The sequence below is a fragment of the Myodes glareolus genome, chromosome 1 (genome assembly GCF_982192425.1).
Source record: "Myodes glareolus chromosome 1, mMyoGla1.1, whole genome shotgun sequence".
Taxonomy (NCBI): Eukaryota; Metazoa; Chordata; class Mammalia; order Rodentia; family Cricetidae; genus Myodes; species Myodes glareolus.
In genome coordinates this window covers 32,774,724-32,799,994 of record NC_142026.1, presented here as the reverse complement: position 1 = coordinate 32,799,994, position 25,271 = coordinate 32,774,724, and the positions used below count along the sequence as shown (strand labels likewise).

The 25,271-nt window shown below is 48.8% G+C and overlaps 1 protein-coding gene across 7 annotated transcripts in view; it reads left to right on the top strand.

The window, feature by feature from the left end:
- The window catches only part of Col6a3 (collagen type VI alpha 3 chain), an 81,523-nt gene that overhangs the window by 25,236 nt on the left and 31,016 nt on the right, over positions 1-25,271 (top strand). For 3 of the 7 annotated variants that reach the window (XM_048441799.3, XM_048441802.3, XM_048441803.3), the window contains 12 exons: positions 4,262-4,846; positions 6,979-7,578; positions 9,012-9,584; positions 11,186-11,788; positions 13,631-14,236; positions 16,508-17,125; positions 18,045-18,644; positions 19,373-19,710; positions 21,165-21,243; positions 22,960-23,108; positions 24,248-24,340; positions 24,894-24,947. In XM_048441799.3, the coding sequence (XP_048297756.3) occupies positions 4,262-4,846; positions 6,979-7,578; positions 9,012-9,584; positions 11,186-11,788; positions 13,631-14,236; positions 16,508-17,125; positions 18,045-18,644; positions 19,373-19,710; positions 21,165-21,243; positions 22,960-23,108; positions 24,248-24,340; positions 24,894-24,947 (4,898 nt within the window). The remainder of the gene's footprint in view (positions 1-4,261; positions 4,847-6,978; positions 7,579-9,011; positions 9,585-11,185; positions 11,789-13,630; positions 14,237-16,507; positions 17,126-18,044; positions 18,645-19,372; positions 19,711-21,164; positions 21,244-22,959; positions 23,109-24,247; positions 24,341-24,893; positions 24,948-25,271) is intronic. The other 4 variants (XM_048441801.3, XM_048441805.3, XM_087905318.1 and 1 more) reach the window with 3 other exon arrangements.

Here is a 25,271-nt window from a genome sequence, read left to right as displayed (position 1 = left end):
ATTTCAGACAGTGCACTATGACAGAAAGCTCAGGGCCATGACATCTTTACCTGGCTTTGGCACCAGAACTAACCATGTGCAAGTCTTCCCGGAAGTCTCTTGGTATCCCTGGGCTCAGAGGCCAATCAGGCTGTAGCTTGTTGCTTCCCGGAAGTCTCTTGGTATCCCTGGGCTCAGAGGCCAATCAGGCTGTAGCTTGTTGCTTCCCGGAAGTCTCTTGGTATCCCTGGACTCAGAGGCCAATCAGGCTGCAGCTTGTTGCTCCCCTTTCGCTTTGCTGCCCCTCCTGTTTGGATGGGGATGGAGTTCAGGACGGGATGTCAGTAGCCTGAGCTGGATGCTCTGAGAGGAAACACTGGAGCAAGGGGGCTCCGGGTCTGAACGCTGCCCGACTGTGGTCTGAGATGCAGCTGTGTGTCTGAGCCTTGCAGTGACCCTAGTGATTACGGAAACAATGCCGGGGGTGAAGGGGATTTCCAGCCCACTGAGCTTCTCTGAGTCCGCACACACTGGAAGCAAACCACTGCTCTGTGTTTTAGAAATAAAGTAAGTACCACAACTGCCTCTGGGAGATCTGGCTCTGGTCCCAGGTCTTTTGTCATCCTGGCCAGATGTCCCATCTCCGGGCTCCCATTCCTTCACTTCTCACCAAAGACGTTGTACCAGGTGAAGATATTCTTGCTTCAAGCGAGGCTTCAACTTCTGTATTAAAATGGGTGGCATTCTGCCCTTATAATGGATTTTCTGTAGTTAGCTAGCATTTTAACTCCTTCCTTGCAGACATCACTGTGAGTCTCAGTGATGAACTCCTAAATCTTAGTAGATATTCTTGACTATTTGATATGTGCCAGTAACTACGCCAAACTTTGGGGGCACAGGGTGGAGACGGAGAAAGAGATAATTGTTGGGTCTGTAACACATGAGCTGCTGACCAAATGATATACTTCTCAAGTGTGACAAGCTGCAAGTCCACCAAATGGGGCTGTGTTAGAGAGCATGGGGTCAGGGAACTTAGTGGACCTGTCTGCAAAGTTGTAGGGCAGTAATGAGCAGAGTCCAGGCATCACAGAGGGAAGAGTGCTCTAGGCAAAAGGGAAAGGCAGGCAGGCTGTTCTTGCAACATGAAGTGTGGCCTCCCTGAGCTGGCAGCTGGGGTTCTGAGGATGAAGAGCCTAGCACCCAGGCTTATTTGACAGACTGGAGAAGCAACTGTATTATTATTATTATTATTGTTACTACTACTACTACTACTACTACTACAGCTGTAGGTAGGAGATTGGATCCTCCTATGGCAGTGGAGGGGAGAGAACAGAGTCATAAGGTGACTGAGAATGGGGAGACCATTTTCCTGGGAGCATTCCATTGTGGCATGCTGGTGCTGTCAGCCATGTGTCGAGCGAGCACAGGCTTCCTGTTTGTGTTATTTCCCCGGAAGCATCCATTTGCTTGGTTGGCGCATGGGGAGAGAAGGGGAGAACACCATGGAGGCTTTGCCAGGAGGGTCTGATGGAGGGCTGGGGGGACTCAGAAGTGAGGCTTAGTGGATCAGAGAGCCCACGAGGATAGCACAGGGTGAGGGCTGTGAGGTTGAGAGGGGTTGGCCGAGGGAGGGGAAGGGTTGAAGGTCAGATTTGAGAACTTGGTGGATGAAGAAGTGGGGGTGTCATTTGTCTGAAAGAGGAGAGGCAGGGGAAGGTCGTGGGAGATTTCAGGGGTGTGCACGCCCTATAGTATCTGTAGAAGATCATAAGATGTAACCGTAGAAGCAGGGGTGGACTGAACAGGAGGACATGGTTGGTGTGAGCAGCAGGGGCTTCAGGTGACAGGATTCTCAAGTCCTTCAGAAGACTGCAGAAAGACACTTGGCGATAGGCGGACTCTCCAAGGACAGGGGACAGGAGTAAATGGATGGGAGGGGGTGACTCTTGAGAGGATTTGACTGAAGATATCAACAAGAAGACTGTGGATGTCCTTTCCCAACTCCCAAGCTTTTGGGAGAGAGTTGGCAGTCATAGGAGTGAGTGCTGAAGAGGGTCTTTCACAGTTGAGGTTAGAAGGACCTTCAAGGTCACTCCCTCCCTAAGAGAATGACTCCTCAGAGCTCTGGGGAAGAGAAAACCTGACCCTGTCAGGTCTGCGAAGGAAGCTGTAGTGCACCCTTGAGATGGATCCCAATCAGGAAGCCTGAGAATCAGGTGGTTTAAGAACTGGGTGTGAGCTAGCTGAGCGGTGGTGGCTCACGCCTTTAATTCTTGCACTTGGGAGGCAGAGGCAGGCAGATCTCTTTGAGTTTGAGGAGGGTTTGGTCTACAGAGTGAGTTCCAGAACAGGCTCCAAAGCTATAGAGGAACTCTGTCTTGAAAAACAAACAAACAAACAAACAAATAAATGAACACCTCCCCAAACAAACAAACAAAAAGAAACTGAGTGTGAGAGGATGCATAAAGCAGCCCCTCCATCTCCAGAAATAGACATGAGAGTACATGAGCCCACAAAGTTAATCAGCTAGTGTTAGAGCATGTAGCGAACATAGGAACCTGATCATTCTTTGAGAGGCTTGGGTCTTTTTTCCCGTGCTTATTGTGTTTGCCTAAGTACTATTCCAGGCGTCCCTCCATTATCAGCTTCCAGAAATATAAACACAAGCCAAGTGACCTCTTCTATAACCAAAGAGGACTTGGGTCATGGAAACTGGGAGCTCCAAGACACACTGCAGAATTCACAAAGCAAGTCCATGCTCTACAGTTAACAGTGTTCCCCACATGTGGATGTCTGTCCTTCCTGTGGACTACTGGTAAAATGTATGGCAAGGTGCTAAAACTTGGGAGGTGGAAGTATGACTTACCACAACCTGGAGGTGGGATTGTGAAGTGGGCAAAGCACTTTTCAGGTGGCCCCTCCCATGGATATTTGTCTATCAGTCTGCTGCATGAGCGATGCATGGTAAATACGTGTGGTACAGGTGTGGAGCATTGTATGTGCAATACATATGTATTCACTTGTGTGCACATTGTTCCCAGTGACATAGAGGTATTAGAAACCCACTACACACATATGCACCAAGCTTATCTGCAAAGACATGTTTACATTACAATCAAAGTTGCAACCCCAAGAGACTACATGTTCTCAACTGAAGGAGGAAAGAGATCTCTGAACGGATGGATGTTCATGGTCCAGGGAGGAAGGGCAGGTGGTGTTTCACACACAGTCACACCAGCAGGTAACCAGGCACCTGGACTAAGACTTCTCATGCACAAATACCTCCCTCCTGGCAGAACTCAGATTTGGCCCCTTTGGGTGCAGAGAGTGTTACAGAGGAGGCACAGTCAGACTAAAGTCGTTCTTTACAGCAGTTCCAGTGACCCTGACACCATCTTCCCAGCCTCTGGTCCCTGTGATGAGGAATGAGCTGTTTTAGAATACACCATGAGAGGTCTCAGCTCTTAGGAAGTTCTTCCTTGCCTTTATTCCCAACCTTCCTTCATCTGTCGGGTATTATAAAATTAGATTGTCATACCAGATGTCTGGTACAAGGGATACCCCGGGGCTGTTTTGTCAACACCCTCAGCTCAGCTCAGCTCAGCTAATATCTTTATAGTGTAGGAGCAGCCTGAGACATCAGGAAAGGGCGTCGAATCTGGTAGAGACCCTGTTCCATCCCTGGGTGAAGTCCCAGTCGTTGCCAGTGGAGTTCTGAGCCAAGGCGCTTGTTTTCGAGGTGTATCTAAGCCATGCAGGTTGTGGTATGTCACTGACAGCCATTCCCATCCTGGGCTGTGAAATGAAAACCCATGGCTGTCCGTGGTGGGGTGGGCACTGGTTTCCTTTCCCAAGATTTATGAAAAACCGTTAAACGTTTGTTTTGCCTGCCGAAGGAAGCCAAATAAGAGAGAACCAAAGAAAAAGAGGCGATGCCCGTTCTCTTTCAGATTTTGTGTTGGGCAGTGTGTGGGTTTGGAATCAGGTTAGTGATACAAAGCGCATTCTGAGAGACCCAGGCGTTACTGATCCAAACTTTCAAACCTTGTTTATAGCGATAAAGAGCCAATGACCTCTTTAGTGGTGGTATGTGAAACTAAAAGCCATTTTCTTTCCTGAAGCGATTTCTTGAGCACAGTGCAAATTGGCAGGGTTGGAAGGGAGCCCGTCGCTCGTATGTGACAGTCAGGAGAGCTGTCTGTGCATAGTGGGCTTTACAGTGTCACTGTTGAACCTGATCACCGTGGCTATTCAATTCACATTTTATTATTGCTGTCTACAGTCATGGAAGTCAACAAGAGGGACATAGTCTTCCTGGTGGATGGTTCCTCCAGCCTGGGGCAGTCCAACTTCAATGCCATCAAAGACTTCATTGCCAAAGTCATTCAGAGGCTGGAAATCGGACACGACCTGGTTCAGGTGTCAGTGGCTCAGTACGCAGATACTGTCAAGCCCGAGTTCTATTTAAATACTTACTCTACCAAAAGGGATGCCATAGCCTCTGTTCGGAAGATGAGGCCCCTGGAGGGCTCAGCCCTGTACACGGGCTCGGCTCTGGACTTTGTTCGAAACAACCTATTCACTAGCTCAGCCGGCCACAGGGCCGCTGAGGGGGTTCCTAAGCTCCTGGTGCTGATCACGGGTGGTAAGTCCTTCGATGAGGTCAGCCAGCCCTCCCAGGAGCTGAAGCGGGGCAGCGTCATGGCCTTTGCAGTCGGCAGCAGGGCCGCTGATGAGGACGAGCTGAAAGAGATCGCTTTTGACTCCTCCCTGGTCTTCACTCCTCCTGACTTCCGCCCTCCTACTTTGCTAAGCGTGCTACCCAATCTGCTGGCGCCCCTCAGGACCCTCACTGGAACCACAGAAGGTATGGTTGCTATGGTCTGTACATGCAGGAGGGGGCTGGCAGGCAGAGCTGTTGAGAAAGGCCCAGTGACGTATTGATGTTTAATAGACAGAGCACAGTTTTGTGATGAAAACGGCCACAGCAAACTGTTTATTTAAGGTCTATTTTTTCTTCAGGGTTGAGACTGTGGAGTTGAAAATGTCACTCTGCAAATGCATATGACACTAAACTGTAGCATCACAAGGCCATCCACCCATGCTTCTGGTCACAGAAGTCACTCTATGCTCTGTTTTCATTAGTGACCCTGTCTAGAAATCTCCCCTGAGTCAAGGACCTTCCCTTCTGAGATGACAGTATCCCTGCTCACAGTAGATGTGGTGTAGTACACTCAGCTTTTGACCCCTCTTTCCTCCCTGTAGAAGGGATTCCCTTCAAGGGAAAACATACTGATAGATGGGTGTGAAGCCCATGGTCCTTCAGCTCCCTCATTTTATATGGTTGGCAGTGCAGAGAGCTATTCCTAAAGACACTGTAAAGCTCTCAGCCTGAGAACTGGGTCAACACCAACCTCCGTCCTCAATGAAGAGAAGATGGATATCCTGGAATCCAGCTTGCCCTCCTCACAGACCTCACACTGAAGGACTCCACAGTGCATGAACCTACTGCATGAGTGCCTGCTTGCTCCTCAGACCCTCTGGGCTTGAGAGTACTCAAACTCTCTCTCTCTCTCTCTCTCTCTCTCTCTCTCTCTCTCTCTCTCTCTCCTGAACTCACTCTTTTATAACCAAAGTTAAATTTGATGAATGAACATAGAATCCAGTTAGTCTGAACAACAATGAGGCATGGGTGAGGAGTAGTGCATTCTAAATGTATACATAGGGGAGGGGTCAATTCCCTCTACCCACGGATACAGAAATCCACGGATGCTCATGTCCCTTGGTTAAGATGATAAAATGCTCAAATGGAACACCCTCTATATACAGTAACAAATGTGATGCGAGCATTATAGCCAATCTGAAGTGCTGACAATAAGTACATTTTTTAAAAAAAAAATACTTTTGAGCCTTGGTTGAATCCCTACAAGTGGGCCCCATAGGTAAACTTTTTCTCGTGCAGGCAATTTTGGCCTAACACAGGATATAATCGCTTTGCATTTTACTGTCCCCTAATTTCTCTGATATCTGTGACAAATTCTGTGACACAAACAAGGAATTGAAGGAAAGGTTGATCCTGGCTCACAGGCTGAGGATGCTGCCACTATGGGGAGGGAAGCCTGGCAGCAGGAGCTGGTCATATGCACAGTCAAGAAGCAGAGAGAGAGAGGGATGCGGCTGCTCAGTCAAGCTTTCTCCTTTGTCTTCTGCCCAGGACCCCAGCCCACAGAATGGTACCATCTCCATTTAAGGGGGAATCTTTCCACCTCAGTGATCCTAGAAAAACTCCCTTTATGGACATGCACAGAAGATTGCCTCCTAGGCAAATTTTAGATTCTGTCAAGTTGACATTGTGTTAACTATCACACCGACGATCCTGCCACAGCTCCCTGGAGGATCTGCCCTGGGTACCCTGTTGCCCAGGATTGAAATGACCCTTAGAAAGACAGGAGAACAATAGGGAGCAGCAGGGGGATGAGGACTCCAGTCAGAGGACCACATACTTTGATTGACAGGTAGTCTGATTAAAGAAGGGGTGTTCCTAGGGCCAATGTTTCTGGGGCTCTGGGTGGAAAGAGCCCTCTTTGTGCACTCAGGGGAGTCCCGGAGGGTTCCGCCAGCAGGGGCCACCATCCTGTGACCAGGGGTCTGGAGATGAGTGATGCGGGAAGGACAGCGCCCAGGTGGAATTAGTTCCAGGAAAGGGATGCTATTCAGGAGTCTGGGGATTTTTGTCGGTTGTACACATTCTAACTTGAGCACCTTGTCTGTCCATGAGCAATCTCGGTTTTGTACACTTGGCTATCCGTGTTGCCTCACAAGCTCCAGCCACCACGAGAGGAAAATATGCAGCCGCTTGCCATATTTTACCAACGACCTGCTCTGCCGCGTTGACTTCCTCTGTGTTCTGTTTGCGCCATGTGTGCCCTCGCGGGAAGGGCACACATGGGAAGCCCTCTCAGGGGCGTGTCTCACCGTGTTTTCTGTGCTTCACTGCAGTTCACGTAAACAAACGGGATATCATCTTCCTTTTGGATGGATCCGACAACGTTGGAAAAGGCAATTTTGCTTATGTGCGTGACTTTGTAACCAACCTAGTTAACAGCCTCGATGTTGGAAGTGACAACATCCGTGTCGGCTTAGTGCAATTTAGTGACACTGCGGTCACGGAGTTCTCTCTAGACACTTACCAGACCAAGTCAGAGATGCTTGCTCACCTCAGGCGCTTGCAACTCAAGGGGGGCTCGGGCCTGAACACAGGCTCTGCCCTGAGCTATGTCCATGCCAATCACTTCACGGAGGCAGGCGGCAGCAGGACCCGGGAACACGTGCCTCAGCTGCTGCTCCTCCTCGTGGCGGGGCCTTCTGAGGATGCCTATTTGCAGGCCGCCAACGCCCTGGTGCGTGCAGGCGTGCTGACCTTCTGTGTGGGGGCCAGCCGGGCGGATAAGGCTGAACTAGAGCAGATTGCTTTTAATCCGAGCCTGGTGTATCTCATGGATGATTTCAGCTCCCTGCCAGCTTTGCCTCAACAGCTGATTCAGCCCCTAACCACCTATGTTAGTGGAGGGGTGCAGGAAGTTCCACTAACCCAGCCAGGTAAACCTCCCACCAGCGTGGGCCCCTCTCCCTCTTCAGATGCCTTCCTGGCAACAGTGGCCAATGAAACCCCAGAGCCTGTGACATATGGAAGGATGACGGGTGCATCTTGGTTGCACTGGTTGAAGACACTGTGCTAACACACTTGGACTCTATAAGAGTGTTCAGCGATGCTCTGTTCATGCTATCTCAGATTCCTTTGGAAGCTGAACAAGATGAACATTCTAGACCAGTGGGTTCTCAACCTTCCTAATGCTGTGACCCTTTAGTACAGTTCCTCATGCCGTAATGACCCCCAACCACAGAATTATTTCATTTCTTCTTCATCACTGTAATTTTGCTATTGTTATGAATCATAATATAAATATCTGATACGCAGGATGATCTTAGCTGACCCACCAAATGGGTTGCAGCCTACAGATTGAGAACCACTGCTCTAGACGGAAAAATCCGTGAGAAAAGGTGGGGAAGGGGAAAGAAAGAAGAGGAGGGAGAGAAGGGGGAAAAGGGAAGGAGGGTGAGAGAGGAAGTGAGAGAGGGGGGCGTTGACTGATTATATGATTATGCCTTGGCATCCTTTACAATCCGAATCCTTCTTTTATGTGACATTCTACGTTCAGACTCTGCCATGCGTAAAAAGCTATCTGTGCATCTTCATGCAGCAGTGAGTCCGTGTTGCTATTACTGTGGCATATGATTATGAACCTCAGTGATTGACACACGAGAGCTACCAGTTTTCTGCCTTCATCACCCAGATGGCTAGCAAGCCTGAGCCAATGGCTGCCTCACAGAAGTAGTTCTCAGAGCAGTTTGAGATGACATTCACATGGCGTGGCCGTCACTTTTGGCCGTCACTCATGTTTTCTGTGCTTCAGCTTTCATAGATTGGAAATGTTAGGAGAGATTTGAACCCCCCCCCCCCAAAAAAAAAGCATCGACAGTTAGTATTTTGGGTCTTAACTCTAGACCTTAAAGTTACTGAAGACATGATTGAGTTTGAGCAGATCCAAGTCAACCCAGGTGTTCATGGGAGTTAGTCTGTAACGGGTCTCTGTCACAGGAGATGGGGGTCAGTTTTCAGAAATATAGGAAGGAACACAGTTTTGATAGTTCTGTTTGTAACATGAAAACACCCATCTGTTCTCAGTGGTCTAACCTGCTGCAAGAACAAGACGGGCAGGCTTTCCAGCAGATTGCTTTGTCAAGAATGTCTGGGTGGTGGGCTTGTAGAATAGCCAGCCCAGTGCTGTTCCTTCTCAAATTTGCACTGCTCTGGAACAGCAGAGCCACGACAGGGCCTTCGTCCTCCTCTCTTGTTGGTATGGTGATGTCAGATGAATCTGGGAAGCTCCCATGGCATGTGGCGGCACTAGGCAGAATCCACTTGGTGTCAGGGTCTCTTCACTTACTGTGTCCACCTGTTTTCCTTATAGAGGGCCAGCGGGACATTCTTTTCCTCTTTGATGGCTCGGCCAATGTCGCGGGCCAGTTCCCTAACATCCGAGACTTCCTCTACAAGATCATTGAGGAACTTGATGTGAAGCCGGACGGGACCCGCGTAGCCATTGCTCAGTTCAGTGATGACGTCAAGGTGGAGTCACGCTTCAATGAGCACCAGAGTAAGGCTGAAATCCTGAACCTCGTGAAAAAGATGAAGATAAAGACCGGCAGAGCCCTCAACCTGGGCTATGCCCTGGACTTGGCACAGAGTGACATCTTCGTGAAGTCGTCTGGCAGCCGCATTGAGGACAATGTACAGCAGTTCCTGGTGCTGCTGGTGGCCGGGAGGTCATCAGATGCTGTGGCTGGGCCAGCAAGCTCCCTGAAGCAGAGAGGAGTGATACCGTTCATCTTTCAAGCCAAGAACGCTAATCCCGATGAGCTGGAACAGATTGTGCCCTCCCCCGCGTTCATTCTGGTGGCAGAGTCACTTCCTAAGATTGGGGACCTCCAGCCACAGATTGTGAGCCTTCTGAAAGCTGCCCAGAGTGTAGAGCCTGTATCAGGTATGGCACGCTATTGTGGGCTCCCCTTGCAGCCCAGACTTTAGCTTTAGAACGTTAGCAGAGGCTGTTGGCCATAGGCTCTCAGATGAATCCCTCCCAGGGCTTACAGAGAACATGGAAATTGCAGGCTGTTTCCAGGGGAACAAAACAAGAGGAGTATTCACTCTTTCATTTTCTAACTTGTGTCTTAGAATGATACGGGTGAGTCTTTTTAAGGCACTAGACTATTTCATAATAAGATGCATTATAGAGGTTGAGATAACAATAGTTTACATCTTTAAAAAAGTTCCTATCTGGTTATAAAGCCATAGGCTATGGCTATGTCAGAGCTAAAGCAGCCGGTATCTTGATGTCAAGAGTCAAGTGATGTGCTTTAAGTGAATGCAACCGATGTAAGTCCTTCAATCACGTTCATCAAAAATCTAAAGACATTAGAGAAGACAAATGAATTCAGTTCAATCATGAAGACTGCATTAAAATTTCTGACTGAATTTACACTCCCTTAAGTTGCTATTTGACCACTATTTATTTGGTGATAAAATGTGTGTGTGTGTGTGTGTGTGTGTGTGTGTGTGTGTGTATTCCCATATCATGGGAGAAATTGGTTATCTCCCAAGTCCTCTAGCAAGAAGACAGCCTGACCCACCAATAGAATGAACACACACACACACTCACGCACACACACACACGTGTGTATACATATATATTACAATCACCATCTATACACATATATATCCTTTTTGATTGAAAACTGAGATGCTTGAGGCTCTTTTCTGATAAAAGGATTCTCTCAAGGTTAGTTTGGGTCAGTCTGTGACCCTGACATAAGGGCCGCATTCCTTCCTCCCATCCATTCTCTTGTGCTCTGTAGTGAACCCTTGCTGTCTTCACAACTGCAAACTGCTTGGCTCCGCTGGCTCAGTTATTTTCTGCCCCCTGTTATTTCCTTGAGTTTACCTTTGAAAGTTAGCGGTTACTGATTGATTGGTGAGACAGGGTCTCACTACATAACCCTAGCTGGCCTGGAACTTGGAATGCAGATCAGGTTAGTCTCAAATTCACAAAGATCCTTCTGCCTTTATCTCTTTGGTTTTTGCTTAAGAAAGTTAATGCAAAGGGTCCTCTGTTACTGGCATATTCATCTCCCATTGCTGCATCAATGTTTTGCTGTACATATCATGGCTTACAACAGAAGGATCTCCTTCCTAATAATTTTTTTTTGGTCATGCATCAGAATCCATCCTTCCTGACCTGAAGTTAAGATGTTGGCAGGGCAGGCAGTCTCATAGTTGGAGGGTCTGGGAGAGAACCCATTTCTTTCCTTTCTCAGATTCCAGAAATCACTCAAATTCTCTGGCTCATGGTCTCGTCCCCATCCCCCAGATGTGCAGAATAATATCTACCCTAGTCCCTCCTCCTTCCTGTAATGATGTTGTGCCTGTTTGGGGAATACACACTCTTCATCCCTAACTCGTCTTCTTCACAGACGGAAGATATGGGGTTGGACTTCCCTGCGGGGTTGCTATGCCGCTCAGCACAGTGGTATATCGCTGGTGTGTCCAGTCCTGTGTGAGTCACCAGCAGTTTTCCTCTGATTTCAGGTGAAAAGGATGTCGTGTTTCTGATCGACGGCTCCGAGGGCGTCCGGAGTGGCTTCTCCCTGCTAAAGGAGTTTGTGCAGAGAGTAGTGGAGAGCCTGGATGTGGGTCCTGACCGGGTGCGTGTGGCCCTGGTGCAGTACAGTGACCGGACCAGGCCTGAGTTCTACCTGAATTCCCATATGGACCAGCAGGGTGTCATCAATGCCATCCGCAGGTTGACGCTGCTGGGCGGCCCAGTCCCCAACACAGGGGCTGCATTGGACTTCGTGTTGAGGAATATCCTGACCAGTTCCACAGGGAGCAGGATAGCAGAAGGTGTCCCCCAGCTCCTGATTGTACTCACGGCCGAGCGCTCGGGGGATGATGTGAGAGGCCCCTCCGCGGTCCTGAAGCAGGGCGGGGCTGTGCCCATTGGCATTGGCATTGGGAATGCTGACATCACTGAGATGCAGACCATCTCCTTCATCCCAGACTTCGCTGTGGCCATCCCCACCTTCCGGGAGCTTGGGACGGTCCAACAGGTCGTCTCTGAGAGGGTGATCCAGCTTAATCGTGAGGAGCTGAGCAATTTGAAACCAGATTTTCCGCCCTCACCAGGCGCAGGTGAGGGCTTGGGTGTGGGTTCTTTGAGTTTCTTATCCCTATAATCACCTTGGCTATTTGTGCAGACTGTGAGCTACAAAGCATTTTCAGTTTTGATTCCTCTGCCACATGGAGTGTAGAGATGTGTGCAAAACATAGCGAAGCTAAGATTCATATTTGTGGCCAAATTAAAGCATCAAAAAAGGCATGCACATGGCATGGATCCAGGCTCTACAGAGGAGCCTGTGGAGGACCCTTGTTGAGTGTTTAGCCTCAGTGGCACCTTTGGGAACAGTAGCCTTCTGCCCTTCAGAGGAGCCTGGGCACAGATGCTCTGCTCTGGGGACAGGGGTGGTGTCTCTGAAATATTTGTATCTTAGCACCAATGTGTGAAGCTTGCTTGGGACTGAGAGGGTCCCAACCATCAAGAGGATTTCCCATTCTCTGTGCAATGGCCCTGAACAAGGTCTGATCTGTGGCTGCCAAGAGGGAAAGAGGCCAAGATGCACTCGCTCATCCTCAGGACGTGTCAGCCCAGGCCTGTGCTTCCTGGGCACTCAGGCTGATGGTCTCGGGGCGGAAGGAGGCAGATGTGGCCTTGTGTTTTCATGACATGGAGAGGGGAAAGTAAGGGGCCAGGGGGAAATGGGGGAATCGAGGAAGGAGGATGGAGTAATGTAAGTGAAAGAAAGTCAGAGGAGGGTTTGCCTCCCGCGTGCCCTGAGGGGGTCAGCTTCTCCTTGGTGTTCAGGGGAGAGCCATGGGCTCTGCATACTTACATAGACTATCTGAAGAGGTCACACTCATATACATTTGGGGATTTCTCTCTCTCTCTCTCTCTCTCTCTCTCTCTCTCTCTCTCTCTCTGTCTCTCTCTCTAACATAGAAGCATCTGTCAGGATGTACCCTGAGGCCCTAGGGTTCCTGTGCTCAAGCGTGTGTGTGTGTGTGTGCACGCACACACAGAGCCTGCCTCTTGTGAATCCAGACCTATGCCTCCATAGGGCTCGGTTCCTGTTTCCCTCAGTCTCCCACACATCAGAGGGACCACTTTGTACGCTCTCCCTTTCTTCTACCTTGCATCCTCCACTCCTCTCTCCCCACACCTCCCTCTCAGCTTCACACCTTGAGTCCCACTTCCTAGAGAAATTACAAGGGCTTTGAGGAGACTATTCAGAAGCTCGGCTTGGTCCCTCCCAGCAATGGTTCCACACTTCAGAGTGGTCCTTTTTCTTGGGATGGCCCAGCTCTGCTTCTCCTGCCCTTCTCTTCACGCCTGCTCAGTATACACCCACCCCACTCTATCATCCCTGCTCCATTCTCCACTCTACTGGACGATTCTTCTTGCGATAAATGTTCATCTCTCAGTGTGCCGTCGCCCCCCAGTCGCTCCCTCGACTTTATAAAACTTACATGTGTGCTGCGCAAGGTCTCTCCTCTTAGAACCTCATCAACCATTGCTATCTCTCCCCTCACACTCCTCAGAAAGTGTTCTTGTCCAAGACCTGGCAGAACCAGTGTCTTGCTTCCTAGCACCATGTATGTGGCCTGTGGGTAGTTCTTGTCACAGTTGATGTCCCCTTCCTAAAGCACCATCCCCACCCTGGTGTAGATACAGCTCTTCCGTTACTGCTCCCCTTGGGCTCATCCTTCTGAGTCTCTTTCTGTCTTCTCTTCTGTCTGACATTTAGATGTGGAAACACACAGGACTGGCTCTTTGGACTGGTGTTTTCACTATAATGTTTGGTACCAGGATCTCCTGCCCCCTGGGCGTGGGTTTGATGACAGATTAAGAAGTGGTTCAAGAGCACCTGAAGTCTGGAACCCTTGGAGTTGAAGGCCATGGTCCCGTCTGTTTTGCAGGAGCCGGCAGCAAGAAGGATGTGGTGTTTCTCATCGATGGATCCCAAAATGCCAGTCCGGAGTTCCAGCACATCCGTGCCCTGATTGAGAGGCTGGTCGAGGACCTGGACATAGGCTTTGACACTACCCGGGTAGCAGTCATCCAGTTCAGTGAGGATTCCAAGATAGAGTTTCCTCTGAATGCCCACTTCAGCAAGGATGAAGTGCTGAATGCAGTGCGCCGGCTGAGGCCCAAGGGCGGGAGGCAGGTCTACATCGGGAGTGCCCTGGAGTACGTGTTGAAGCACATCTTCCAGAGGCCGCTGGGGAGCCGGATAGAAGAGGGGGTCCCTCAGTTCTTGATCCTTATCTCCTCGGGGAAGTCTGGCGACGAGGTGGACGACTCAGCAGTGGAGCTCAAGCAGTTTGGCGTGGCCCCCATTGCCATAGCCAGACACACAAGCCAGGAGGAGCTGGTCAAGATCTCCCTGAGCCCTGAGTACGTGTTCTCGGTGAGCACCTTCAGGGAGCTGCCCCGGCTGGAGCAGAAGCTGCTGACGCCCATCACCACGCTGACCTCCCAGCAGATCCAGCAGATTCTGGCCAGCACTAGGTATCCTACTACAGGTAAGACCCAAGTGGGCAGGGCTGCTCTCCTATACTAATTTTTTTTAAATAAAGTTTTCATACTAGTATATATTGTAGGTGCCCCTCCTCCCGCCTCTTTACCCTCGCTTCTCTTACTTCCACCTCTTTGCTCCCCCAGAGTAGCGATTCTCAAACACCATGACCAAAACACACCATGGAGAGTAAAGGGTTTATTTGACTTATATGTTCTGATCCCAGTTGACCATTGAGAGAAATCAGGGCAGGAAGTCAAGCAGGAGCAGAGGCAGGAGTCGTGGAGGAGCGCTGCTTACTCACTGGCTCTCCATGGCTTGCCACCTTATACCACCCAGGACAAATTGCCTAGGGGTGGAACTGCTCACAGTGGGCTGGGCCCTTTCACATCAATGTTAATGGAGAAAATGCTCCCATTGACTTGCCCACAGGACAGCTTGATAGAGGTAATTCCTCACTTGAGGTTCCCTCTTCTCAGAGTGATTCTAGTTTATGTCGCGTTGACAAAGAGTGCATAGGGGAATTGACAAGGGCTAGGTCCTCTTTTGCTTTCATGGAGTCTTTCCTACCATCCCGAGAGCACCAGGACACACTTGTCACAAGGTGACTGTCTCCCAGCACGCCACAGGGAGGGCGGCGCTGAAGGCCATCCAGGGTCCCAGCTTGTGGTAGAGAGTTTTTTGTGAAGCCAAGGATGCTTTGGCCTGAAACTGGGGCTGCGCGGAAGTTTGTGGTAATTCTGCAGGTGGTCACCAGTATTCTCTAGAAGCAGAAAGGCCTTGGGGAAGATGGGAAATGTGTCACTGTCACTCCTACTTGCCAGAAGAGGGGCTGTGGGCTGTCCTTGGGGTTTGGACAATACTTAGCTCTTTGTGCTTAGACACAGTTGGCGGGGTACTCTTGCCTTCATCACAGGCAGAGTCTTCCTGACGCTGAGGTCCTGGGCGTAGGCTGTTGTGTTCAGCAGGGAACCCCAAGCCTTGACCCAGGCCAATTCACCAGTTTCCTTTCTCAGTAAACGGCCTCATTTCATTATCAGCTCAACACTTCATTTTGTACCATTGCACTGTAAAAGCCTGGAATTGAGGCAAAAGCTAGACCGAAACTCACCGAGAGGCAATGTATTAGTTTAGTTAAAGGCTACCTGAGAGGCATCTGGAATTTCGACAAGAGCATGTGGCTCATCTTTCCCAAGATATTTCGATTAATTTTATACAAGTTGAAAAATCTTTAATTAAAAATTACTGGGACCAGAATTGCTTCAGATTTTGGATTTATTTCTACTTTGAAATACTTGCATATTCATAACGAGCTAACATGGGCATGAGACCCAAGCCTAGACATGGAATTGCTTCTGTTTCTTATAAATCTAATGCAGCAGTCTTCAGGTAATTTCACTCAATTAAAAAAAAACTCAGCATGAAGTAAAACTTTACAGTGTAGAGTTTTCTACTAGTTAAAAACCAAGTTCTGGAGAAAAGAGAAAATAATAGTAAAAAGAGAAAATTATTGAATGCTATAGATTCATTAAAATGCAATTTAACAAGAATCAAGGGATATAAGAGCATCAATATCTGGGGACAGGTAACATGACTCTTGACATGAAGCATTGCATTGTGGGAGCCACTCCTCCATGGATAGAGGCAGGGTGGCAACAAATGCCAGTGAGTCACATGGGTTCTTCTTAGTGGTGTACACTATGGACAAGTGAGGACAGTTGATCAGAGATGTCTCTCTCTTCTCAAAGATGTTAGCCTTAGTGATCACAATCTCTTTGGCGGTTTCTGCTCGTGATTCATGATTCTATTGTTATGGTAACATAAAAATTACTGTTTCTCAACAATTATTATACGTTTTTAAATTAGTAGTAACCTAAGCCATAAGACTGAAACCCAAATAAAGTTGCATAGAGAAAGTTTTGGATGACTTAAAACACTTCTTAAAAAGAAGTAGTTGTTACCTGCATTTAAAATGGCATTTTTTGTGTGTGTGTTTAAAAAAGTGTGTGTGTAAGGTCAGAGGACAACTTCTGAGAGTGACTGCTCTCCTTCTCTGGGGTCTTGAATTCACGTGATCAGGTATGCCAGCAAGCACCATTAACCTGAAAACCCCAACTTTTAATGATTACGTCTCAAAGGCCCAACATATGTGTTGGAATGTAACTTCAGTGTCGGGCCACACAGGGTGTGACAAGCACAAGTCCCAGAGACTGAGGTCATGATAAAGTCAGAGCAGGGCTGCGCAGGAATTGATCTCCACTTTCCCTTTCGTCTGCAGTGATCGAAAGTGATGCCGCCGACATCGTCTTCCTGATTGACAGCTCTGATGCCGTCAGGCCCGAAGGCATTGCTCATATCCGAGACTTTGTCAGCAGGATTGTCCGCAGACTCAACATTGGCCCCAGTAAAGTGAGGATTGGGGTTGTGCAGTTCAGCAATGATGTCTTCCCCGAATTCTACCTGAAGACCCACAAGTCGCAGACCCTTGTCCTTGACGCCATACGACGTCTGAGGTTCAAAGGAGGGTCTCCCCTGAACACTGGCAAAGCCCTGGAGTTTGTGGCCAGAAACCTCTTTGTGAAGTCTGCTGGGAGCCGGATAGAAGATGGGGTGCCTCAACACCTGGTCTTGTTCCTGGGTGGGAAGTCCCAGGATGACGTGACTCGGCATGCCCAAATCATAAGCTCATCAGGGATCATGAGTTTAGGGATAGGTGACCGAAACATCGATCGGGCAGACTTGCAAACCATTACCAACGACCCCAGACTGGTCTTCACCGTTCGGGAATTTAGAGAACTGCCCAACATAGAAGAGAGGGTCATACTTTCATTTGGACCATCTGGGGCTACTCCACAGCCTCCTGGTGTTGTAGATGGATTTTCTACTTCACGGCCAGGTACGAGCTGTTTGATGCATGGGTGCAGAATGTGGTGTCAGCTGTCTTAAACGAAATGATAACTAGATTTCTCTGCAATGATTTGCTCACGGTCGTTTCTGCAGATGTTAGACATTAAATAGTGGGGAAATAGTTCATTTGTCATTGTTGAGGGAAACATGTCCCCAAAGCAAATGGTCGTCAGTCCTCCATCTTCCCTGAGGCTACCTGTAGGGCTGCTGAAAGGCTTGACATAGGGATCCCAGTCATGGGCTCGAGTCAGCCAGAGCCACACTGCACATAGCTTTGGAATCAGGTCATCCCTGACGGTGGGTTGCCTATTGTGGTCTACCTTCCTTCTCTGAACCCATATGGTCACTATGACTGTCCTACTTACAACAGACTCTTCATGTTCCAAGTTCTTGTCCATGAGACTCTAATCCAACCCCTCCAGACCCCCTGCCTTCTCCTCTTCTGGGTGATGGTCATTCAGACACTCAGTGTCCTCAAGCAGGGGTGGTTTTCCTGAGGGAGCCATGGACCCTGTTGATTCTTTAACTGTTTCCTTCTGAGCTGAGTGGGCACATCCTGTGTTCATCATACTGTCTCCAGTCTCCCATTTTGGCATTTCCAGAAGCAGCTGTGATTGCAGGTCCCTATTAAACTCTCAGCATAAGTCCACATGGTCAGGTGACCCGGTCTGGTTTGCTGAGTTCTTAAAATCATTTTCCTTTTATTTAAGAGACTTATCATTTATTTTCCAGTTTTTAGTGTACTGTCTGCAGGATGGGGCTATAGGGGCATGGGCTAGAGTGGGGGCTCTCCTTACACATGAAGCAGTAGACGTGTTAGCTGTTTTGATTTGTGTTGTGTGTGTTCATACTCTGAGTCTGGAGACTCGAACTCCCCTCATTTTCACCTTCTTTGTGCTCACTTGTAGAGAAGAAGAAGGCAGACATTGTGTTCCTGCTGGATGGTTCCATCAATTTTAGGAGGGACAGTTTCCAGGAAGTGCTCCGTTTTGCCTCTGATATTGTGGACACCGTCTACGAAGAGGGTGACTCCATCAGAGTGGGGCTGGTCCAGTACAACTCAGACCCCACGGATGAATTCTTCCTACGGGAATATTCCACCAAAAGGCAGATCATCGACGCCATCAACAAAGTGGTCTACAAGGGAGGGAGGCACGCCAACACCAAGGTGGGCCTCGAGCACCTGCGGCAGAATCACTTCGTGCCCAGTGCTGGCAGCCGCCTGGAGGAGCGGGTCCCTCAGATCGCCTTCGTGATCACGGGAGGGAAGTCAGTGGAGGATGCTCAGGACGTGAGCCTGGCCCTCACCCAGAAAGGCGTCAAGGTATTTGCTGTCGGGGTGAGAAACATTGACTCTGAGGAGGTGGGGAAGATTGCCTCCAACAGCGCCACAGCCTTCCGGGTGAGCAGCGTGCAGGAGCTCTCAGAACTCAGCGAGACGGTGCTGGAGACCCTGCATGACGCGATGCATGAGACGCTCTGCCCTGGTGTGACGGATGTTTCTAAAGGTAAGCGATGTGTGTACAGCTTCCCCCTTCCTGCTGACACTGAGTGTGCCTAGTGCTGTCCTGGGGATTCCTCAGGCTCATGGCTGCTTTTATTTATTTATGACCCTGTGCTCTTCCACCTACTGTTCTAGAAGGTTCTTCCAGGATAAGAGGCAAAGTCTTATCAACTTCACTTTTTTTCCCCCACTATTTAATGCCCCAGAGAGTTTGGACTCACTTATCTATCTATATCTATATCTATATCTATATCTATATCTATATCTATATCTATATCTATATCTATATCTATATCTATATCTATATCTGTCTGTCTGTCTATCTATCTATCTATCTATCTATCTATCTATCTATCTATCTATCTGTCTATATTTGTGACGTAGCCTGCTTTGGAGCCTAGACTGACCTGGAATTATGAAACTTCTGGGTGGGCTGGTGCTGGGGTTATGGGTGTGCCTCTTATATGTTTATTGATTGGATTAGTTGCCAGGGTGGGGGCATTTGTGTTCTACAGTACCTTCAATTTAAAACACCAACTTGAAATATACTTAAATACCAAATATACATGATTGTGCCCAAATAACTAACACTTCCAGCCCCCAAAGAGCAAACATGTATTCAAGTGGCCACAGTTTTGCGCCCTAGAGTGAGAGAGAGTCAGAATTAGCTGCTTTCTGAGCTTACACATGGAGGATCTCATTTTTCTCTCGACCTTCAACTCTCCTTGCCAGCCTGTAATCTGGAAGTCATCCTGGGATTTGATGGATCTCGAGATCAGAACGTGTTTGTGAGCCAGAAGGGCCTCGAGTCCAAGGTGGATGCCATCTTGAATCGAATCAGCCAGATACAAAGGATCAGCTGCAGTGGCAACCAGCTGCCCACCGTGCGTGTGTCGGTGGTGGCCAACACGCCCTCTGGGCCAGTGGAGGCCTTTGACTTTGCCGAGTATCAGCCAGAGCTGTTCGAGAAGTTCCGCAGCATGCGCAGCCAGCACCCGTACATCCTCACCGCTGACACGCTGAAGCTGTACCAGAACAAATTCAGGCAGTCCTCGCCCGACAGTGTGAAGGTGAGCGGGCAAGGGCTGGGAGCTCCATGTGCAGCACCGTGGGCTCCTCTTGCTTCTGGAAGCCATCCTGAGTGATTGGCGTGGCTCACGACGGATGAGACGGGGTTGTTGACACTTGTGAGGAGAGTTACTCTCTCATGGAGGACTGTAGTTCCCATGTCTTCTTCCTCTTGTTAGATCCCCTTAAGCCCCCACTGTCCCTGAAATTAGTAACTCAGTTGGGAAGAGGTGGATTTGCGATGGACCCAGTTTTAATTATAGTCCCGTTAAAGGTATGCTGTCTGTTTGTATTCTCTCTCTGTACATACATACATCATACACATACACATCACACCGCATACATAGCCCCACACCACACATACACATAGGACACATACTCACCACACTGCAATACACTAACACACGACATACACACACCATACCACATATAACACACTCACCAAATACACATTTTACACATAGGACACTCACACACACTCCATCACACACACATATATAACACACTCAACACACTACACACACACCACACTGCACATATACACAACACACACACTACTACATGTGCACATACACACACAGAGACACATACACAGACTCACACACATACACTACATCACGCATACATATAACACACTCGGCACACTGCACGCACACAGACACACACTCACACACACTACATCACGCATACACAGAACACACTTGGCACACTGCACACACATGCACCACTGCACGCACACACATTATGTGCCCTCATGCTTTCTTTGTTTGCTAAGGCTGCCAAACAAAATACCACAGGCATGGTGCCTTAAACCACAAGAATTTCTTTCTCACAGTGTTGGAGGCTGAAAGGCCCATGATGTGAGGACCTGGGCAGGGCTGTTCTCTGCAGCCTCTCAGCTTGACTTGTAAATGGCAGTGTTCTCTGTGGGTCCTCACATGGTCATCCCTCTGACTGCTTGTGGCATGTTCATCTCCTCCTAGGAGGTCACCAGTCAGACTAGATTAGGGGCCACCCAGCAATCTTACTCAGCTTAGCCGCTTCTTTAAGGTCCTGCCTGCAAGTGCAGTGACATTCTAAAGTATTGGAAATTAGAATGCCAGCACAGTTCAGTACACACACACACACACACACACACACACACACACACACACACGTACACACATACACCACACACACACACACACACACACACATAAATTTCTAGAAACTGTCTCTTAAGTATGAGAATGAGATAAACTTTGTTGCCATTGTTATTAGTTTTTAAAGGTAAATCAAACATGGATACACATTCCTTTATGTTACCTGTTGATAGCACAGTGCCCTTGACGTTGGCCTACAGTCTTGTCAACTGTAGATGAGGAATTCGACCTCACTACAACCTCTCAGTTCCCTTTCAACTGCCATTGATGCTCCCCGGCAGTAGCGTGAGCCTTGACTCCTCCATTACTTACAGGTTGTCATTCACTTCACGGATGGAGCGGATGGAGACCTGGCTGACTTACATAGAGCGTCAGAAGAACTCCGGCAAGAAGGTAGGTCCCAGGCTTCCTCAGCGTGAGAAGTGAGCCCCTCCTCACTGCCCTAGGCAGACCTGCCACTTTGCTGAGAGAAATCTGTCAACACCACCCTGGGGTGTGGGCTCTAAGAGGTGCCTGCCCTGGCATCTTGGCCCTCCATTCCTGCTTGGGCTGTAACATAAAGGCATTGAAGCTACTTTTGAGTAAGGGACAGCTTTAGTGCCAGGATCTGGTCCCTCTTCAGAGACACATTTACCAGCGGGAATATCCAGAATTATATTATCCAGAATTATGTGGGGGCTTTCGCATAAAAAGCTCTAGTATTAGTCCATTCAAGGCCATCACATAACTGAGGCTGGGAGGAGCTGACTTGCAAGTCATCACCCTATTAGTTTGTGGGTCCCACTAAATATAACACAGCCAATAGTAATCACTGAAATTAATATATGCATGACTAATGTAAAATAAATCACTTAAGCTCTTAAAGAAGATTTGCCCATGGCTAGCAGCCTTTCTTGTGAGATGGGCGTTGGAAAGTCCCGGTGTTGACTGTCACGCAGTTGCCAAAGCCAGAGGTTCTACAGCAGTGATTCTCAACCTTCCTAATACCGGCACCCTTTAATACAATTCCTCAGGTTGTGGTGACCCCCAGTCATAGAATTATCTTCATCGCCACCTCATAACTCTAACTTTGTTACTGTTATGAATTATAATGTAAACATCTGATATGTAGGATAGCTGCTATGTGACCCCCCAGAAGGGTAGTGACCCACAGGTTGAGAGTCACCTCTCTAGAAGATGTTAAGGAAGCAGAGCTACTCAAACACACTGTCTTTAAATAAACGTTTATTTACTTATTGTGTGCCCACATGTGTGTGAGAGAGTTTATGTGGACCAAGTGTGTGCAGATGCCCTCAGAGGCTAGGAGGGGATATCAGGATATCGTATGCCCTGGAACTAGAGTTCCAGACAGTTGTGAGCCATCCGTTGTGGGTGCTGGAAACTGAACCTGGGTCCTCTTCCAGAGCAGCAAGTGCCCTGAACCACCTGAGCCATCCCTCCAGACCCACCTAAGTGCATTCTATGTGTTAGCTGCACCTATGTATTAGCAGTGGAGAGGACCTGCTGTGTCCCGATTTTAGACGCATTAATACTTCAGTTCTCTGTAGGGCCAGCGGTGGTGCCCTTCACGGGTGTCTCTTCTATTACTCAGGAGAGTTCAGTATTCCAACTCTTCTAAGAAGGAAGAAAATGGGTTTCACCAGACATGGATGGGTCACAGCAAAGTTTTGATGTGACCTTTTATTTTAAAACAAACAACAAACAAACACACACAAAGGTACGGGGATGTATCTCAGTTGTAGAAAGTAGGCATAGCATGCAAACCGTTCCCAGATCGATGGCTCGATCCCCAGGATCACCGAAAAGCAAACACGGGCCAGAGAGATGGCTCAATGGATAAAAGCAACCGCCACCTCACTTGCTGACCTGAGCTCAATTTCCGGGGGCCCACAGAGTAGAGGGAGCCAACAAATTCCTCAAAACTGTCTTTCTCTGACGGTCACATGTGTGTGGTGCTTGGAGTCGCCCTCACAAAATGAACAAATGTAAATTGAACAATAACAACAAAGTCCCCCAAATCGGATAACAGAACAAAACCAGAGCCAGGTAAAAGGCCGTCTGGCTCTCTAGTGCCGAGGCGAGGTGTGGTAAACGGTTCTTTCCTCACAGGCGCTCGAGCTCTGATCCTGGTGGGCCTTGAACGTGTGGCCAACCTGGAGCGGCTGACGCAGCAGCTGGAGTTCGGGCGGGGCTTCATGTACGACAGGCCCCTGAGGCTCAACTTGCTTGACTTGGATTATGAGCTGGCAGAGCAGCTTGTGAGTCTTCGCTTCTGTTAAAGGGTTTTCCGCACATACTAATTTAGATTCTTTGGCATCTCAGGTCAGCAAAACTGGAGGATGTCTTGATGGCCTGGTGACTGGGGGAAGGGTGTATGGGTGTCTCGTTTGATTCCCCTGAGACCTGCTGTATTTCTGTACGAGCCCTGGATATGCTGTCTGCCTTGTCTGCACGATAGAATCAAGAATATACAGGGAATGAGAGACAGAGATCACTTCCGGGTGGGACAGTTCTCTTCTTGCCTCTTCCTGTCTCCTTTCTCAGTGAGAGTAGTTGCTCCTAGGGTGGGGAGTAGGGGTGGGGGAGAGGATCACTGTTTCTCAGATAGTGACTAATGCCCTAAGAGTGGGAGGGACCAGCTCTGCCCCCTTCTTCCTCTCCACTTCTTTCTGTCACACACACACACACACACACACACACACACACACACACACACACACACACACACTAGGTTGTTTTTATTGGGTAGAAGCAGGTTCAGCCTAGAACAGGGCAGAAAAGGAAGGCTGTAGGGAGTTCATTGCAAGAGAACACTCATGATCAGCACTTTGTCAGTGGATAGAAATATAAACACATCAGGATGTGTAAGGTCAGGCGCTGGGTGAGGAAAGGATACAGGGGTGACTGGTGGTGTTAGAGACACTAGAAACCCACACTGTGATGTTTGTGGCTCAGTCCAGGGTCCCACGGCTGCTCCAAGGTCTCCTCCAGGTAAATACTGATTTCCACGAGTCTGACCACAGCTCAGATGAAGGCAGGCCGTGGGTCCCCAATTTCGAATCTTCTTTGACCTCAGCCAGCTTCAACGTATTTATTGGATTTTATATTTGAGGCTTAGACATATTTAAGTTATACTGAAAATGCAAACCTTGAATGTCTGCACTGGAAATATCTGAAAATTGGGCCCAGTCTAGGGTACTGTGGAGAAGAATTATAGTTGGTTGCTCTTTTCTCTTCCCACAGTGGCATCCCACCCTATGCCAAAAGCTGAGCCCTCAGCAGCAGGCAGCTTTAGGAAGCGGCCTTAGGTAGCTTCATTGTGTGTGCCACAGACTGGGACTATTACCAGCACACTGGTGTTCTCTGTTTTCTCTTCTTTATATTTTTTTCTTGGCAGGACAACATTGCTGAGAAAGCTTGCTGTGGGGTTCCGTGCAAGTGCTCTGGAGAGAGAGGAGACAGGGGGCCCATTGGCAGCATCGGGCCAAAGGTACGGATACAGCTGCCTTCTTCACGCCACAGGCTAGACTTTAGGCTCGGCCACGACCTAGCTGCGTGACTTCTCCAATACCATGGATGGGCATGAGAGGGGGAGAAAGGCCTTGGTCATATGGCCAATTCCGGGCTCAAAGGCACTGGCATCCCCAGGGTGTGTCTTGTTGGTGATGGAGAAGGCCTAAGCACCCGACACATTCCCCTCTTCCGCTACTTGGGAGAATCTGCTCTTTGACACCTGGATTTGTCTTTTCATAAAACAACTTGAAAAACCCGTGCCTACCCACTGGGAGCCTCATGATGTGGGTCAGTGGGACACTTAGCGCTTGCCTTGAAAGAGAGTCACTCTTTCTTGGTAAAGAGTGAGTCTGAGCCATTCTGACAGAAAGAGCCATCACTGAGGATTGAGTGGGCGGAACTCTCATCTCTGTGTGACACCCACTGCCCTACCATCCTGCTGGGTGTCAGAATAGCCCCATCCATTGAAGGGACCACTGAGACGCTTTATGTGGAACATAGGTGACTTCATTTCATATGCTTTATTTCAGGGTATCTCTGGGGAAGACGGCTACCGAGGCTACCCTGGTGACGAAGGCGGACCCGTGAGTAAAAGCTACCCTTTCCCTCAAGCTTTCCCTGGCCCCTGTTCTTCTCAAGGTGGGACTGAACAGTGCTGTTCGTAACCTGTCTGGTGGCCAGGGCCTTTCTCATTTGGAGGAAAGCGAGTTCCTAACTTACTTAACCATTTTCCTTGCATTTCTGTGCTATGAACAGTGAGGGTCTTTGGGTGTGACAATTATGAGGGGGGCATGCAAGTGGAGACTTGATCTGTTTGCAGAGTGGACAAAGGTTAGACAGAGGGCCACCAAGTATGGTGATCCCAGTGTCCACTTATACAAATAGGAGCAGAAACTTGTGGTAAACAT